The sequence below is a fragment of the Rhinopithecus roxellana genome, chromosome 12, assembly GCF_007565055.1.
Source record: "Rhinopithecus roxellana isolate Shanxi Qingling chromosome 12, ASM756505v1, whole genome shotgun sequence".
Classification (NCBI taxonomy): Eukaryota; Metazoa; Chordata; class Mammalia; order Primates; family Cercopithecidae; genus Rhinopithecus; species Rhinopithecus roxellana.
In genome coordinates, this window is record NC_044560.1 from 42,086,879 (window position 1) to 42,101,466 (window position 14,588).

A 14,588-nucleotide genomic window follows, 5' to 3' on the forward strand; every position below is an offset into this window, starting at 1 on the left:
TTACTTTGGTTATTTCTATTCAATAATAGGTACTTTAGACAACAAGTATGTCATGTGAAAGAGATACTGACCATGTAAATAGGCTTACCTGATATTTGAGCATGTCAACGTTATAATATGTAGCCTGGGGTTTTTGTTCAGACACTTTCTTTAGGTGAGTCATCAAATTTGGCATGTTTACCCAGAATTCCTTGGTATTGGCATCATTTTGTGTATTATCACTGTTCATTTGGGAAGAAAAATGATTGAGTAGCATCTTAAAACAAATGCAAACCCTACAAGAAGCATCTTAGCAAATTGTCATCTGATATGTAGAGCCATCTTTTGACAATTTGTAGAGATTATTATGAATCTATTAACAGTGGTGTGGTTTTCGTACAAATACAGTTCTGAATGCCCTTGTGTTGGTAGATTAATATCCACAGGGAGGAGCTACTGTGTTGCTATCAGTCTCAGTGAGTGCTCAGTAATATTAACTAATTGCAGTGATAATTGGGTGCTTTCAAGAGTGAATTATTTATTATCTCAAACTTAATAGCCCTTTCTACTGCACCAGTTTTGTCTAAATTAGTCAGTTAATGCAATTAAGGAACTGAATACATTTATTTACTTTTGAATTACTTTGACCAGTAGTTTCTCAGAAATTATTCAGCGAAATATTTGGCCAAATGTAAACACGGCCTTTATCACCAACTAAGCAGAAAACAGTGATACTAAAATTACCATGCTACCTTTTCAGCATTCATAATATTTCATCCATGAGCATTTAAATCATCAAAGATTTCACTTCACTTATAAGATGATCCTGGAGTTTAAATGACAATCATGGTAGTTATAATACAGAAGAAGAGCAGAGTCTTTACAAGCTAAGAAGTTTTATATCCCTATGAGAGTCATAGCTTTGCTCAGAGGCCTGTATACAGACGACTTACCCAATCTATCTTGTAAATGCTCATCTCAGTGATAAAAAGAATCAGGCAAGAGTGTACAAACATATAACTCATTTCCCATATAATGAGGAAGCTAAAGCCACAAGGGATTCAGTTACTTGTCACACACATTTGCTGACACTTCACTTTCAGAATATCCTATATAGTACAATAACAGTAGTTATTATTTCTTGAGCACCTATTACATGCTAGGCATTATAAACTATTTCATTAAAATCTACCCTACAAAGGAAGAATTATTGTCTTTGTTTTTAAAGATGAGCAAACTTGTTATAAAAAGAGAAAATTCGGGGTTGAGAAGAGAAAAGGCTGATACAGTGAAAAACTGAAAAGACAGGTCAAAAGTAAGTTGCTATGATTCAGTCTCCAGAATTCACATAAATCAAGAAAGCTGAGTAAAAAATGCCAGGGCCTTAAAACTGTCACTGATCTGTTAGGAAAGGGTGGCCAAGTCTCAGTGTGACCACTGTGATTTTGCTGTGCCTGTATATAAGGTTATTGAGGACGAGGTAAAGCTCTTTGGCCCTGGAAATGGAGGAAGGGGGTGGAAAACACACCTTGTCCTTAAGACTTTGCCCTTTGTTGGCTGAGCTAGGGATGCTGATAAGGGCTATCTGAGTTTTTAATTGAAAAGCATCTAAGTTACCCAAGCTCCCAGAGCTGTTGCTACACAAGCAGGCAGGAGGTAAGACTAACAAAGGGCCAGTGAAATTAAATAATTTGCTTAAGGTCATGCAGCTATTAAGAAACAGAGCCAGATTCCAGCCCATATCAGTTGTACAGATCACACTTTCCCACTATGCCAAAACAGAGGTTCAGAATTAATATCCAGCATCATGTCATTAATTTGTACTAAGTAGATTTGAATAATTGGGAAATCCTCAATTATATAAAACAATTTTAAAGAAATACATTTGCTGAGTTTAATAGCAAAATAAGTTGTCATAGGTCTGTGATAATTTCTTAGAGAACCTGCTTTAAAAAATATTCAAGAAAGCTTTGCCAATCAAATGCTTACACAGAGATGGAATTCTTAACTGCTCAAGGCTTCTTGAGCATTCTTCAGTCTCATACTTGACTTGACATTTGTTCCCGCATATTTTTTACAGGCAAACTTTTTTCACAAGAAAAAAGTAGATGTAATCTTCAATGTGACCCCTGTCGTAGGGATTGCAAACCAAAATGTCCAGGGGCCATGGTGACACATGAAGTCTTCTTCAGTAAACATTAAGGAAACAATTGGCTGATGATAGACACTAAAGGCTGGGACTGCAATCTAGAATGATGCTTGGTCAACAACACCTTTTTAAAAACTGGGGATGGTTGTGGGGGTCGAGGTAGTGGAGTGGCACTGCATAACAAAACTAAAGAGTCTATAGATGACTAAAGGGTCACTCATCACAGCCCTGTTACAGTGATTAAGTATTTAGAGTTCATAAGATCCAAATTAATGTGATATATTTTCTTTCTTTTTTTCTTTACTTTAGCAAATAATAATTTAAGGGTCTATATAATATTTTGTTAAGCAAAACCCTTTTGAATGATATTTGATTCTATGTATAAGACCAATATGTTAATATATGTATACAACTTTTGCACATATGCATAAGAACTTGGCAACATAACTGCCTAAAAATGCAACAAAAACTGTAACTATGACACCAGTCATATTTACAAACAAACTGGCAAGATATTGGCACATAATTCCTAATTTCGGATGGAAGAACCTTGAAAAATAAACTGGCTCAACGTGCGCAACCAAAACATGGAGGGAAACTGAAGCAAGAATTTGAATTAAGAGACTTTTTCCATTCCCTCATGGTTTGCACAGTCTTGTGTGGCAGATGGATGAATGAAGAAACACAAATAGATATGTCATTATTAACTGTAGTAAGTGCCACAAAGTAAAAGAACAGGGTACCTTTAGAGAGGTATAGAATTTATTAGGTTGGCGCAAAAGTAATTGTGATTTTTGTCATTTAAAAGTAATGGTAGAAACTGCAATTACTTTTGCACCAAGAACAGGGTACCTTTAGAGAGGGATAGAATTTATTAAGTTGGCGCAAAAGTAATTGTGATTTTTGTCATTTAAAAGTAATGGTAGAAACTGCAATTACTTTTGCACCAAGCTACTAGTTTAGGGCTGGTTGGTGGGGGTATGGGGAGGAGAATGGGATAGTGTGGGAGGCAGAGTAGAGCTGAGACTAAAGGATGAGTTGGAGTCAGGTGAAGAAGGTTGAAATAGTATTTGAGGCAGAGGAAACACACTACAAAGCCGTGTTGTGGGAAAGGACTCAGCCTGTTTCTGAGATTGACAGGTCTTGCTGGAGCTAAAAGGATTCTGAGGCAGGATGGTGGGAGATGAGAACAGAGAGGCAGACAAGGTAAATAACTCAAGGCCTCAAAGGCAATAGTAACACGTTTAGATTCTGGGACAAGGGTAATACAAAACCACCAGGGAGTTGTGAACAAAGATGACCTGATTTACTCATAAAAGACCACCTGGCTGTTAAAATGTACTGGAGGGGGCAAGATTGGACTCAGGGAGAGAAGAAGGCAATTGCAGTGCTACGGGGAAAAGACAGTGGTCACTTGGACAAGGGAGGTGGCAGTAAAGAGAAAAGTGGCCACTTCAGACAGAGGTTTGTAGATGAACATCAGGACTTTATGATGGAGAAGCTGTCAAGAAGACTCCTTTCAGCTCATTTACTGCAAATAATTAACTTGTATAATTGAGCATTTTAATAGCATGCATGCATGTGGGTTTGTGTGACTGTGCATATGCATAATAAAGACATCAAATTTTGGTTTAATAGCTAGAAAATGTGAAAATTATATTTATATAAACATACTTGCATAAATTTATTTTATGTCATACATGTAAAGTTCCATCAAAGCAATGATCATTACAATGAAATTGTATTAAATATTAAACCTGTATTTGATGTCTTTATTATGCATCTGCACATGCACAGTCACACCTACACACACAATTGATTTAAAGAGAAAGGCAGGTGTGGTGGCTCATGGCTGTAATCCCAGCACTTTGGGAGGCTGAGGTGGGCAGGTCACCTCAGGAGTGCAGGAGTTTGAGACCAGCCTGGCCAACATGGCTAAACCCCATATCTACTAAAAATACAAAAATTAGCCAGGCGTGGTGGTGGGCACCTGTAATCTCAGCTACTTGGGAGGCTGAGGCAGGAGAACCACTTGAACCAAGGAGGCGGAGGTTGCAGTGAGCTGAGATGGTGCCACTGTACTCCAGCCTAGGCAACAGAGTGAGACTCCATCTCAAAAATAAAATAAAATGAAACAAAATAAAAATAAAAAGATGTTCATACAATGAAAGGATTTTATTCTTGTTATTTGGCTCATTTCCCACCATTGTCATCCACTGTCTGTTGATAATGAGTAAAACAATGAATAAACTGTTGCCAATACAGATTTTCTTACTCTGTCTCTCTAACCACTTGAGATAGTCGGCCATTAAAACATGTATATGCACATGCAGTCACACACGCACACACAATCACCCACAACAAATTTTGATAGCTGGTAAAAGTTCTGTGTTTGAATCTACAAATATATCTGAGTGGTGGTAATTTCACTATAGTGTGACTCTCTTGCTAAGATATATCCCTCATCTAAGAACAAAGTACTAAGCTACATATATCTCTGAAAAATTTATGCAAAATCATATTTACCAGCAGAGAAGTTGGGGATTTGGCAGGACGTGTTCTAACCTGCTGAAATTTACCACCCGAAAAGTCAGAGCAGCTGGGGATGGGTTGTTGGCAAAGTGTCTGGTGATGCCAGCAGGAAATGACAACACCATTTCTCCAGTAATTTTAACGATACATCTGGCATATCAAAACACAGAGAGGAAAGAGAGAGAAAACCGATGTCAATACACTGAATCAAACTGAATCAAAACTGCTGTGAAAAAACAATTTATGAGGCAATGTTAAACAGCAGAAGAGGTGCAGAAGAGATAAAAAGTATTCTCTTACAATTCCATTAAAAAATACTTTAACTTCCATTTTAGGTTCAGGGGTACATGTGCAGGTTTGTTATATAGGTAAACATGTGACTTGGGGATTTGGTGTACAGATTATTTTGTCACCTGGGTACTAAGCATAGTACTTGACAGGTTTTTCTTTTTTCTGAACCTTTCTCTTTTCCCAGCCTCCTCCCTCAGACAGGCCCCAGTTTCTGTCGTTCCCCTCTTTCTGTCCACGTGTTCTCATTATTTAGCTCTCACTTACAAGTAAGAACATGAGGTGTTTGTTTTTCTGTTCCTGTGTTGGTTTGGGAAGGATAATGGCCTTCAGTTCCATCCATGTTCCTGCAAAGGACATGATCTCATTCTTTTTTATGGCTGTGTAGTATTCCATGGTGTACATATAACACATTTTCTTTATCTAGTCTACCATTGGTGGCCATTTAGGTTAACTCTGTGTCCTAGCTATTGTGAATAGTACTGCAATGAACATACCAATGCATGTGTCTTGATGATAGAATGATTTATATTTCTTTGGAAATATAACCAGTAATAGGATCTTTGGGTCAAAGGGTAGTTCTGTTTTTAGCCCTTTGAGGAATCACCACACTACTTTCTACTATGGTTGAATTAGTTTACACTCTCACCAACAGTGTATAATTTCTAATTTATCTGAGAACTAAATGGTCAACACTTATTTTAAAAAGTGACTATTTTGTTTTATGTGTTTTGAAATGTAAGAAGAAAAGCACAGCTTTTCTCTTTCTGTAGAAGTCTATAGCTTTGCCTCATGAATAGAATCCTCTGCTCTGGTGGTTCTCCCTCACTTTGATTTCTGAATCTTTGGCAGCATATTTGAAGATAGTAAACTATACAATGTTATCACATTATTTCTTGGGACTTGTCCTAGTTCTTCGAGTAACATGAGTAATGCCTTCAGCATGTTCTTTTATGTACTCATGAAGTAAAGTTTTTGCCTTGCACGTAACTAATTCTTCATTCCATTAATTTGTCTATTTGGTCAAAATTGTAAAATCAGTCAGATAAGTTAACACAATGGGATGATAGTGTGAAAGGAAAAATAATTCTTTGTTTTTTAAAAAAAGACTTTATGAAGATATAATTGATATATAATAAACTGAACTTATTTATAGTGTAAAACTCCATGAGCTTATATGATGTAAAATCATCATACAAATAAGAAAATGAACGTTTCCATCATCCCTGAAAGTTTCCTTACGCTTTTTTGTAATCCCTTTTTGTAATCTCGCCCACTTCCTTTCCCTGTCCCTAGGCAAGAGTTAATATGCTTCCGGTCACTATACCTTCATTCGCAATTTCTAGAATTTTATATAACAGAATTGTAAGATGTGTGATTTTTTGTTTCTTTCACTCCACATAATTATTTTGAGATTTGTCCATGTAGTTGTGTGTAGTTCATTTCTTTTTGTGGCTGTGTAGTGTATGGATATACCACAGTTTTAAAAAATACGTTCACCTACTGAAGAATATTTAGGTTCTTTCCAGTTTTTGCCAATTACAAATAAAGGTGCAATGGATACATGTGTACAGGTATGAGTATGAATATACCCTGTCATTTCTCTTGGTCAGTACACAGGGAGAGTCACTAGCTCACACAATAGGTGTGGGCTCTCAAATAAACTGCCTCAATGTTTTCTAAAGTGTAAAATACAGCTGTGCATGAGGGTTTTAGTTATTCCACATTCTCACCAACACTTGGTAGAATTGATCATTTAAATCTTAGCCATTCTCATATATGAGTAGTGGTATCTTCTTGTTTTAATTTGCGTTTGCATAATGGTTAAGGATCATCAGCATCTTTTATGTGCTTGCCATCAGTTATCTTCTTTGGCAAAGTGTCTGCTTAAACTGTCTGCCAAGTTTTTAAATAGAGTTGTTTGTTCTCTTATTGAATGTTAAGGTTTCTTTATACATTCTGGGCATATCAGTTGTCAGATATATAATTTGCAACCCAGTCTGTGGCTTGTTTTGTTTTTTCTTTCTCTTAAAAACACATTTGAAGAGCAGAAGTTTCTAATTCATCAATTTATTCTTTTATGGGTTATATCTAATCCAGTCATTCTTTTGATGTCTTATTTAAGAAGTCTTTGCCAAACCCAAGGTCACAAAAGTTTCATTTATATTTTCTTTTTCCTTTTTGAGACAAGGTCTTTCTCTGTCACCCAGACTAGAGTGCAGTGGTGCAAGCATAGCTCACTGCAGCCTCAAACTCCTGGCCTCAAGCAATCCTCCTACCTTGGCCTCCCAAAGTGCTGGAATTACAGGCATGAGCCACTGCAACTGGCTCACTTATATTTTCTTCTAGAAGTTTAAAAAAAATCTTTGATTTTACATTTAGCTTCATTACCCATTTTCACCTATTTGAGTCTTACAATGTATATAGTGTCAAGTATAGATCTCAGTTCATTTTGTGTGTCTGTGCATATAAATATCCGGTTGTTTCAGCCATTTTCTGAAGAATATTTTTTTCTTCAGAGAAGATTAAAACCATTTTCTGAGAAGACTGTCCTTTCTCCACCGAATTACTTTGAAAATTTTGTTGAAATCTAATTGTCCTTATCTGTGTGAGTCTATTTCTGGATTCACGATTCATTCTGTTCTATAAATCTATTTGGTCTATTTTATTATTATTATTATTTTTTAATTTTATTATTATACTTTAAGTTCTAGGGCACATGTGCACAACATGCAGGTTTGTTACACATGTACACCTGGGCCATGTTGGTGTGCTGCACCCATCAACTCGTCAGCACCCATCAATTCGTCATTTATATCAGGTATAACTCCCAATGCAATCCCTCCCCCTTCTCCCCTCCCCATGATAGGCCCCAATGTGTGATTTTCCCTTTCCCGAGTTCAAGTGATCTCATTGTTCAGTTCCCACCTATGAGTGAGAACATGCGGTGTTTGGTTTTCTCTTCTTGTGATAGTTTGCTAAGAATGATGGTTTCCAGCTGCATCCATGTCCCTACAAAGGACGTAAACTCATCCTTTTTTATGGCTGCATAATATTCCATGGTGTATATGTGCCACATTTTCTTAATCCAGTCTGTCACAGATGGACATTTGGGTTGATTTCAAGTCTTTGCTATTGTGAATAGTGCCACAATAAACATATGTGTGCATGTGTCTTTATAGCAGCATGATTTATAATCCTTTGGGTATATACCCAGTAGTGGGATGGTTGGGTCATATGGTACATCTAGTTCTAGATCCTTGAGGAATCGCCATACTGTTTTCCAAAATGGTTGAACTAGTTTACAATCCCACCAACAGTGTAAAAGTGTTCCTATTTCTTCACATCCTCTCCAGCACCTGTTGTTTCCTGACTTTTTAATGATTGCCATTCTAACTGGTGTGAGATGGTATCTCATTGTGGTTTTGATTTGCATGTCTCTGATGGCCAGTGATGATGAGCATTTTTTCATGTGTCTGTTGGCTATATGAATGTCTTCTTTTGAGAAATGTCTGTTCATATCCTTTGCCCACTTTTTGATGGGGTTGTTTGTTTTTTTCTTGTAAATTTGTTTGAGTTCTTTGTAGATTCTGGATATTAGCCCTTTGTCAGATGAGTAGATTGCAAAAATTTTCTCCCATTCTGTAGGTTGCCTGTTCACTCTGATGGTAGTTTCTTTTGCTGTGCAGAAGCTCTTTAGTTTAATCATATCCCATTTGTCAATTTTGGCTTTTGCTGCCATTGCTTTTGGTGTTTTAGACATGAAGTCCTTGCCCATGCCTATGTCCTGAATGGTACTACCTAGGTTTTCTTCTAGGGTTTTTATGGTATTAGGTCTAACATTTAAGTCTCTAATCCATCTTGAATTAATTTTCGTTTAAGGAGTAAGGAAAGGATCCAGTTTCAGCTTTCTACTTATGGCTAGCCAATTTTCCCAGCACCATTTATTAAATAGGGAATCCTTTCCCCATTTCTTGTTTCTCTCAGGTTTGTCAAAGATCAGATGGCTGTAGTTGTGTGGTATTATTTCTGAGCACTCTGTTCTGTTCCATTGGTCTATATCTCTGTTTTGGTACCAGTACCATGCTGTTTTGGTTACTGTAGCCTTGTAGTATAGTTTGAAGTCAGGTAGTGTGACGCCTCCAGCTTTGTTCTTTTGGCTTAGGATTGTCTTGGCAATGTGGGCTCTTTTTTGGTTCCATATGAACTTTAAAGCAGTTTTTTCCAGTTCTGTGAAGAAACTCATTGGTGGCTTGATGGGGATGGCATTGAATCTATAAATAACCTTGGGCAGTATGGCCATTTTCACGATATTGATTCTTCCTATCCATGAGCATGGTATGTTCTTCCATTTGTTTGTGTCCTCTTTGATTTCACTGAGCAGTGGTTTGTAGTTCTCCTTGAAGAGGTCCTTTACATCCCTTGTAAGTTGGATTCCTAGGTATTTTATTCTCTTTGAAGCAATTGTGAATGGAAGTTCATTCATGATTTGGCTCTCTGTTTGTCTGTTACTGGTGTATAAGAATGCTTGTGATTTTTGCACATTGATTTTGTATCCTGAGACTTTGCTGAAGTTGCTTATCAGCTTAAGGAGATTTTGGGCTGAGACAATGGGGTTTTCTAAATATACAATCATGTCATCTGCAAACAGGGATAATTTGACTTCTTCTTTTCTTAACTGGATATGCTTTATTTCTTTCTCTTGCCTGATTGCCCTAGCCAGAACTTCCAACACTATGTTGAATAAGAGTGGTGAGAGAGGGTATCCCTGTCTTGTGTCAGTTTTCAAAGGGAATTTTTCTAGTTTTTGCCCATTCAGTATGATATTGGCTGTGGGTTTGTCATAAATAGCTCTTATTATTTTGAGGTACGTTCCATCAATACCGAATTTATTGAGCGTTTTTAGCATGAAGGGCTGTTGAATTTTGTCAAAAGCCTTTTCTGCATCTATTGAGATAATCCTGTGGTTCTTGTCTTTGGTTCTGTTTATATGCTGGATTACGTTTATTGATTTGCGAATGTTGAACCAACCTTGCATCCCAGGGATGAAGCCCACTTGATCATGGTGGATAAGCTTTTTGATGTGCTGCTGAATCTGGTTTGCCAGTATTTTATTGAGGATTTTTGCATCGATGTTCATCAGGGATATTGGTCTAAAATTTTTTTTTTGTTGTTGTGTCTCTGCCAGGCTTTGGTATCAGGATGATGTTGGCCTCATAAAATGAGTTAGGGAGGATTCCCTCTTTTTCAATTGATTGGAATAGTTTCAGAAGGAATGGTACCAGCTCCTCTTTGTACCTCTGGTAGAATTCAGCTGTGAATCCATCTGGTCCTGGACTTTTTTTGGTTGGTAGGCTATTAACTATTGCCTCAATTTCAGAGCCTGCTATTGGTCTATTCAGGGATTCAACTTCTTTCTGGTTTAGTCTTGGAAGAGTGTAAGTGTCCAGGAAATTATCCATTTCTTCTAGATTTTCTAGTTTATTTGCGTAGAGGTGTTTATAGTATTCTCTGATGGTAGTTTGTATTTCTGTGGGGTCGGTGGTGATATCCCCTTTATCATTTTTATTGTGTCTATTTGATTCCTCTCTCTTTTCTTCTTTATTAGTCTTGCTAGTGGTCTGTCAATTTTGTTGATCTTTTCAAAAAACCAGCTCCTGGATTCATTGATTTTTTGGAGGGTTTTTTGTGTCTCAATCTCCTTCAGTTCTGCTCTGATCTTAGTTATTTCTTGCCTTCTGCTAGCTTTTGAATGTGTTTGCTCTTGCTTCTCCAGTTCTTTTCATTGTGATGTTAGAGTGTCAATTTTAGATCTTTCCAGCTTTCTCTTGTGGGCATTTAGTGCTATAAATTTCCCTCTACACACTGCTTTAAATGTGTCCCAGAGATTCTGGTATGTTGTATCTTTGTTCTCATTGGTTTCAAAGAACATCTTTATTTCTGCCTTCATTTCGTTATGTACCCAGTAGTCATTCAGGAGCAGGTTGTTCAGTTTCCATGTAGTTGAGCGGTTTTGATTGAGTTTCTTAGTCCTGAGTTCTAGTTTGATTGTACTGTGTTCTGAGAGACAGTTTGTTATAATTTCTGTTCTTTTACATTTGCTGAGGAGTGCTTTACTTCCAATTATGTGGTCAATTTTGGAATAAGTGCGATGTGGTGCTGAGAAGAATGTATATTCTGTTGATTTGGGGTGGAGAGTTCTATAGATGTCTACTAGGTCCGCTTGGTGCAGAGATGAGTTCAATTCCTGGATATCCTTGTTAACTTTCTGTCTCGTTGATCTGTCTAATGTTGACAGTGGAGTGTTGAAGTCTCCCATTATTATTGTATGGGAGTCTAAGTCTCTTTGTAAGTCTCTAAGGACTTGCTTTATGAATCTGGGTGCTCCTGTATTGGGTGCATATATATTTAGGATAGTTAGCTCTTCCTGTTGAATTGATCCCTTTACCATTATGTAATGGCCTTCTTTGTCTCTTTTGATCTTTGATGGTTTCAAGTCTATTTTATCAGAGACTAGGATTGCAACTCCTGCTTTTTTTTGTTCTCCATTTGCTTGGTAGATCTTCCTTCATCCCTTTATTTTGAGCCTATGTATGTCTCTGCATGTGAGATGGGTCTCCTGAATACAGCAGACTGATGGGTCTTGACTCTTTATCCAGTTTGTCAGTCTGTGTCTTTTAATTGGAGCATTTAGTCCGTTAACATTTAAGGTTAATATTGTTATGTGTGAACTTGATCCTGCCATTATGATATTAACTGTTTTTTTTGCTCGTTAGTTGATGCAGTTTCTTCCTAGCCTCGATGGTCTTTACATTTTGGCATGTTTTTGCAATGGCTGGTACCGGTTGTTCCTTTCCATGTTTAGGGCTTCCTTCAGGGTCTCTTGTAAGGCAGGCCTGGTGGTGACAAAATCTCTAAGCATTTGCTTGCCTGTAAAGGATTTTATTTCTCCTTCACTTATGAAACTTAGTTTGGCTGGATATGAAATTCTGGGTTTAAAATTCTTTTCTTTAAGAATGTTGAATATTGGCCCCCACTCTCTTCTGGCTTGGAGAGTTTCTGCCGAGAGGTCTGCTGTTAGTCTAATGGGCTTCCCTTTGTGGGTAACCCGACCTTTCTCTCTGGCTGCCCTTAAGATTTTTTCCTTCATTTCAACTTTGGTGAATCTGGCAATTATGTGTCTTGGAGTTACTCTTCTCAAGGAGCATCTTTGTGGTGTTCTCTGTATTTCCTGAATTTGAATGTTGGCCTGCCCTACTAGGTTGGGGAAGTTCTCCTGGATGATATCCTGAAGAGTGTTTTCCAACTTGGTTCCATTTTCCCCCTCACTTTCAGACACCCCAGTCAGACGTAGATTTGGTCTTTTTACATAATCCCATACTTCTTGCAGGCTTTGTTCATTTCTTTTTCTTCTTTTTTCTTTTGGTTTCTCTTCTCGCTTCATTTCATTCATTTGATCCTCAATCGCTGATACTCTTTCTTCCAGTTGATCGAGTCGGTTACTGAAGCTTGTGGATTTGTCACGTATTTCTTGTGTCATGGTTTTCATCTCTGTCATTTCATTTATGACCTTCTCTGCATTAATTATTCTAGCTATCAATTCTTCCACTCTTTTTTCAAGATTTTTAGTTTCTTTGCGCTGGGTACGTAATTCCTCCTTTAGCTCTGAGGAGTTTGATGGACTGAAGCCTTCTTCTCTCATCTCGTCAAAGTCATTCTCTGACCAGCTTTGATCCATTGCTGGCGATGAGCTGCGCTCCTTTGCAGGGGGAGATGCACTCTTATTTTTTGAATTTCCAGCTTTTCTGCCCTGTTTCTTCCACATCTTTGTGGTTTTATCTGCCTCTGGTCTTTGATGATGGTGATGTACTGATGGGGTTTTGGTATAGGTGTTCTTCCTGTTTGGTAGTTTTCCTTCTAATAGTCAGGACCCTCAGCTGTAGGTCTGTTGGAGATTGCTTGAGGTCCACTCCAGACCCTGTTTGCCTGGGTATCAGCAGCAGAGGTTGCAGAAGATAGAATATTGCTGAACAGCGAGTGTACCTGTCTGATTCTTACTTTGGAAGCTTCCTCTCAGGGGTGTACTCCACCCTGTGAGGTGTGGGGTGTCAGACTGCCCCTAGCGGGGGATGTCTCCCAGTTAGGCTACTCAGGGGTCAGGGACCCACTTGAACAGGCAGTCTGTCCATTCTCAGATCTCAACCTTGGTGTTGGGAGATCCACTGCTCTCTTCAAAGCTGTCAGACAGAGTCGTTCGGGTCTGCACAGGCCTCTGCTGCTTCCCCTGTTGTTTTTTAGCTGTGCCCTGTCCCCAGAGGTGGAGTCTACAGAGACAGGCAGGTTTCCTTGAGCTGCTGTGAGCTCCACCCAGTTCGAGCTTCCCAGCAGCTTTGTTTACCTACTTAAGCCTCAGCAAAGGCGGGCGCCCCTCCCCCAACCTCGCTGCTGCCTTGCGGTTAGATCGCAGACTGCTGTGCTAGCAATGAGGGAGGCTCCGTGGCCGTGGGGCCCTCCCGGCCAGGTGTGGGTATAATCTCCTGGTGTGCCCGTTTGCTTAAAGTGCAGTATTGGGGTGGGAATTACCTGATTTTCCAGGTGTTGTGTGTCTCAGTTCGCCTGGCTAGGAAAAGGGATTCCCTTCCCCCTTGCGCTTCCCAGGTGAGGCAATGCCTCGCCCTACTTCAGCTCTCGCTGGTTGGGCTGCAGCAGCTGACCAGCACTGATTGTCCGGCACTCCCTAGTGAGATGACCCCAGTACCTCAGTTGAAAATGCAGAAATCACCGGTCTTCTGTGTCGCTCGTGCTGGGAGTTGGAGACTGGAGCTGTTCCTATTCGGCCATCTTGCTCCACCCCCTTATTTGGTCTATTTTTTAAGCCAATATCGCACTGCCTTAATTACACTAGCTTTATAATACTTATGAAATCAAGTGATGTTCTCTAACTTTGTTCCTTTTCATAGTTGTTTGGGCTATGGTAGGTCCTTTGAATTTCCACATGAGATTTATAATCACTGTGTCAATGTCTAAATAAAATCAATTCATTGCCTCTCCGTTCCAATTCACCCCTTACTAACCGCGCTGAGAAAATTAATGGACCTTTGTTATATTTTCTCTTTGCCTACAGGAACCATGCTTAGTTTTGTCAGTAGAGGGCGCTAGAGAGACGCTGCAGGAGAAAGGGGTTTTCCTTCTCCCTTCCAGCCTGCTTGCAAGGGCACGCTCTTGCAATGCACGAGGCTTATGTAGTGCCAGGCTGTTGTAGTGCAAGAGGCTTGTGTGTGGTTCCTGCAGTGCATGTAGTGTCCCCAGAGTGTGGGTTTTGCAAGTCATTTAGCTCTGCCAGTGTCTGGTAGCACAGACAGCTTTCCTGTCATCTGACTCATGGAGTACAACTGGCTGGGCTGCCACAATGCTCAGATCTTGCAATGCAGATGGATTATTTTCCAGCCTCCTGCTATGTTCATGCCTTCTCCACTGCCATCTTCTGCAGTGCATGGTGGCGGCAGCACCCACCGACCTTAGCTTCCCCTGGCACTTCCCTCGGCCAGTTTTGTAGTAGAATGCCTCAGTGAAACACCTCCCCATGAGCAGCTGGAAGTCAGCTGGGCTCTCCTTATGCTAGGCCTGAAAACTCTCAAAG

The 14,588-nt window shown here is 39.2% G+C and overlaps 1 protein-coding gene across 4 annotated transcripts in view; it reads right to left on the minus strand.

Annotated features, from left to right (window-relative positions):
• SGIP1 (SH3GL interacting endocytic adaptor 1) overlaps positions 1-14,588 on the minus strand; it is a 220,442-nt gene that overhangs the window by 9,970 nt on the left and 195,884 nt on the right. For all 4 annotated transcript variants that reach the window (XM_010357091.2, XM_010357090.2, XM_010357089.2 and 1 more), the window contains 2 exons: positions 4,655-4,810; positions 89-221 (listed from right to left, as the gene is read on the minus strand). In XM_010357091.2, coding sequence (XP_010355393.1) covers positions 89-221; positions 4,655-4,810 — 289 coding nt within the window. The remainder of the gene's footprint in view (positions 1-88; positions 222-4,654; positions 4,811-14,588) is intronic.